General features: G+C 34.0%; 1 protein-coding gene across 1 annotated transcript; it reads left to right on the top strand.

Annotated features, from left to right (window-relative positions):
- The first annotated feature begins 1,601 nt into the window (after positions 1–1,601).
- LOC133678281 (U-box domain-containing protein 33-like) lies at positions 1,602–3,607 on the top strand. Its single transcript, XM_062100562.1, has 4 exons — positions 1,602–2,082; positions 2,716–2,834; positions 2,932–3,050; positions 3,323–3,607. The coding sequence occupies exons 1-4, from the start codon at positions 1,827–1,829 to the stop codon at positions 3,531–3,533; spliced, it is 705 nt and encodes a 234-aa protein (XP_061956546.1). The 5' UTR covers positions 1,602–1,826; the 3' UTR covers positions 3,534–3,607.
- The last annotated feature ends 1,044 nt before the right edge of the window (positions 3,608–4,651 follow it).

Genomic DNA, 4,651 nt, shown 5'->3' with positions numbered 1-4,651 from the left:
GAAGACAATAAAATTATCAGTTTTAAAGCTTCAGCGATTCTCCTCGCGAACTTTCTTTCTAACTTTGAGGTTTAATCGTAGTATATACTATAGAGACCTCGTTTTCATTAGGGGTTCTTTAGGTGGCTTTCATTGATGACCTCTTTAATTACTATCTTTCTTCTTCGATTCCTTGTATGGATTGTGTCCTTCGCTTACTAGAATACTGAAGCACTGCGTCATGCCTACATACATATTGAATTAGGGTTCCATTGTCATAGCAGCATATGCAATTTACATCCTGTATGTCAAGTGCGCACGCGCGCAAAGCATAAGGTATTATATGGTGCAGGCTTACAAGGATAGCACAGAATAAAAAAGTGATATTGACTTAGAACACTACAGTACAGTTTGCTACTGTGTTGGCAAACCAATTCACTTTAATCGTGTCATATAGATTGACAAATTCAAAATATCATCTTCTTCAGAAGATACAGGATTGTGGCATTACGGCATTCTAATCTTCTCTTTTGTGGCTGATTAGCTTGTTGGGAGAGTTTCTATGTATTGCCCAAGCTAGTGACAATTGCCTTGCGCAGAAGATCAAGGGATAACAGCAAACTCAAATTGTAAGAGCCCTATTTTGCAACTTCATTTAGTTAGACTATAAGATTCGGACTGGTAAGCTGTTGATTAGTATTTGATTTCAACATTGCTTGTACTGCAGCATTGCAGCTCCAAATAATTTTCAACATGGATGGATGCATCTACTCAAATATACTTCCAGTGCAGCTTCCATACTGCGATGTCGTGGTCATTGATGTTTTCAGCTTATCATCTTCAATTGAAGTCTTTTAAAAAATGACTAAAAATCTCTGCGAAAAGTAATCATTACTTTGATCTATAATGCCTGCAGCATGGGACCAGATTGACTCCTCCTTGTGCAATGGGACTACCTTTTTTTGCATGGAAAGTAAAAGACAAGCACAGGAGAACAACTGAACCTGTACAAGATGGCATCCTGTACCCAGATCCAGATTCTTGTATTTTACTCAGGGCCAGTCTTTGAATGACTTTGTTTAATACCCACAAAGCTGCTTAAAATAGTTAAATCACCTTGGAATTTTCTGCAGGAACTATATCCTGCTAATAAGATGGCTGAGCTGTGCAGCACCTATGGAAATGGGCATTTCTGCCAGACTGAAAGCTGCAAAGAGAAATAGACACCACACCCCTTTTTTCAGTACGAAACAATCAATGGAATGCATTGAATCATCTTTTTCCATCTACAGGGTTGGAACAAAAAGTTATTTTTCTTTCATTCTATATTTTAAAATCAAAAGTAGAAAAAAACAGATCAATTAATTACGAAACTTGTAGTAAGACCTCAATATTCATGTGAAATTCTTCGATTGCAATCTGAGGTTCATTATGAGCCTAACAATAGGTCAAACAAAGACTATAGTTATTTCAAATGTGAGGATAACACCATAGATGCTATCTTCCCAGAGCAAGGCTAATCCTAATGACTAGATTATGGAGGAGGGGAAAGCAAAAGGTTTCTTTTGCTCTAAAAAGGGCTCTTAAGAAAAGAGCATTGGTCTCATGTGACATATCCAATAGCCTACAAAGCTTGACAAAAAAGAATCTGCTTTTCTTGTCTTCCTTTTATTTTGTGGCCTTGAGAGCAACGACCACTTCCTTTTTAACTGCCAATATATATTTAACTAGCACAAAAATCTTGATTTCTTCGCTCTAAAAAGACCACCTATCTCTGTCACACAATTTATGTCCTTCATTTCTCTCTAATCTATGCTTGTGTAATAATACAAAGCGTAAACGAAAGGATGGAAGAGGAGAAATATGTGCCGGCAAGTTCCATGCGGTACGGTGCGCGAATCATGTCGCCCGAAATTGTGGAGATAGAAGAAGACATCAAGACTATTTCTAACAGCGTAGATGGAGTCAGTCATGATGTTTATGTAGCTGTTGGTAAAAATGACACAGATGTACTGAAGTGGGCTCTAGATCATGCTGTTTTACCTGGAGCTCGAGTTTTTCTAGTTCATGTTTTTCCTCCTCTGACATATATTCCTACACCAGGTAAAACTTTATGTTCTACTTCTGATAGAATCCATCATCAAGTTTAGGGGGATTAAATTCTTGCTGTTCTGAGGAAGGAAAGATGTTTATGCTTCTGCCAGTGACATGATGTAACAACAACACATCTGATCAACTAAAATTATGAATATCTGCAGCTCAACAGGTTACAATACTCAATGTATTGATAATGCTAGCTAGCATAACTGAGTGATAGGGATTTTGTTCTGATTTTTTAAATCATGACTTTGGAATTATTGAGTCCCCATTTGGCAACCCTTTTTATGCAATTGACCATTTATGAAGATGACTTGAATATACTTTTGGCCAGAATTAATGTAGGGGAAATTTGATTATGCAAATCAGACTTTGGCAATATTGTGTGGACCATCATATTGCCATCCGATTAAGAAGAAACTATTGAAAGCTGAGTTAATTAACACTTAATGCATTGATGATTTGAGTAATTAGAGATCATTAAGCTGCTAGGCTGTGTTGGCTATATCGACCATAAATAAGGCACTGGATGAACAAGTAGGGTGATTCTCTCACTTGCCACTCCCCAGTACTGTAGAACATGGCAGGTTTAAGTACTATTTTGCAGTGCTTTAAGCCTTTCTAATTGCTTGTTGACAGTTGGAAGACTATCTAGGAGCCAATTGAGCCAAGATCAGATGAGATTTTACATTAATGAAGAGAATAACAGAAGAAGAAACCATTTGCAAAAATACATTAGCCTGTGTGCCGATGCCAAGGTGCAGATATTTAATGGCAACTCTATGATGCTACTCAGTGACACATCATTCATGCACCAAAAGCATTGATATGATCAGAACTTCTTTCATGTGACAGGTGACAGTGGATACAATGCTCCTGGAGAGCAATTCCACTGCCAAAGCTATTCTAGAGCTCATTCCCGTTCTCAACATTAGACACCTTGTCATGGGAACTAAACGCTTGCCTCGCTCAAGGTACAGATTCTTGTTTTCTACGCAGCCCCCCGTGACATATTTCTTGTGTTTTCTGAGATTTAAACAATCTAGACAGACAGAGAAAGTTGCTTCATTGTAGTGACGAAAGAGAACTTCTCTTCAAGGTTAAATCAACAAGGCATAATCAGCAAAAACAATCTATGCTAATAACTAGACCAATTGAGAAGTACAACTCTACGTGACTCTTGTCACATACTCGCAGACCTTAATTATCAACAATTCATTCAAGGATTTCACTTCCATCCTTGCAGGCTACTAAGGAAGAAGCTGGCGAAAGGAGAATTTGTGAAGAAGAATGCTCCAGACTATTGTGAGGTTAGTATTATTCATGAAAGCAAGAAGATCATGGATGGTCAGCATGGGATAGAGCCAGTTTCATCCTGTCCCCAAAGACCTGATGTCATCCGCAACTCTGAAAAGAAGTTTTTCGAGCTTGCATGCTTTTCAGGCAAGTTGAAGTGAAGATTATATGTTAATGTATTGTGCACAAATGGATATTGTATGCAAAATTAAGAAGCAGTTTAGTATTTACTTAATTGTATGGTTAAAATACTTAATTTGCACTTCATAGAGCCAGACCACTTTGCATAGGACTTAAAGGCTCGAAGCTTCTTCTTTTTTCTTTTTTGCCTGGTTGGATAGAGAGAGCCTTCGAGAAGACATGAAATGGGATTTTGAAGCTATAAAAATGGATAATAATGTTATCCCACCAATCTTATTTAATTAGGATTTAGTATCGTGCAAAAAATGCCAGATTTCCATTTAATGATCTTCCTCTCGGCTTCGGTTTCTACCAATAAATGATTCTAGTTGTCTCATCCATTGTTTTATAACCCGAACAGATACAGCAGGTTGCTCGCATTTTGATTGAATTAGCTAAGATAAAAAAAAAAAAAAAAATTGATTGGCAATGGACATGATGTTAAAGACATGATTGTTGGCTGAAAAGTAATTTTTTTAAAAAAAATTAAATTGTTTTAAAAATAAATTATTAAAAAGTAAATTATTTTATGATATTTGGTAATGTCATGGAAAATAAGTTGAAAAACACTTTTTAGTATTTGATTATTTCATGAAAAATGAACTGAAAAAAAATCTTTTTTTAAGTTTATTAAAATAATAAAAAACAAATCTTACAAATTATTATAAAGTAAAAAAAAATCTAATTTTATAAATTATCTCAAATAAAATAAATAACAATTAAAATAATTGAGATCAAATCTAACAAATAAAAAAATTGAAACATGATGAAATTAAAATAATAATAATTACAATTTCATAAATTATTTTAAATAAAATAAGTAAAAATTAAAAGAATGAGAATCAAATTTGATAGATAAAAATTTCAATTAAAAAAAATAATAAGACAAAAGTAAATAACAACCATAAAAATAAAGACAAAAGTTAATATAAAAATTAAATCAAATAAAATTCTAAAGGGTGAAATTGAAAAAAAATTTAAAATAAAATATATAGTAATCAAACATTTGAGGACCAAATTTATTATAATCAATATATAATATAATATTTTTAAATTTTTTATAATTTTTGAAAAGTATTTTCCGTTTAAAATTAAAAAA

This window comes from Populus nigra, chromosome 18 (assembly GCF_951802175.1).
Source record: "Populus nigra chromosome 18, ddPopNigr1.1, whole genome shotgun sequence".
Classification (NCBI taxonomy): domain Eukaryota; kingdom Viridiplantae; phylum Streptophyta; class Magnoliopsida; order Malpighiales; family Salicaceae; genus Populus; species Populus nigra.
Note: the sequence above shows the minus strand (reverse complement) of the source record. Positions and strands in the feature narration are given on the sequence as shown.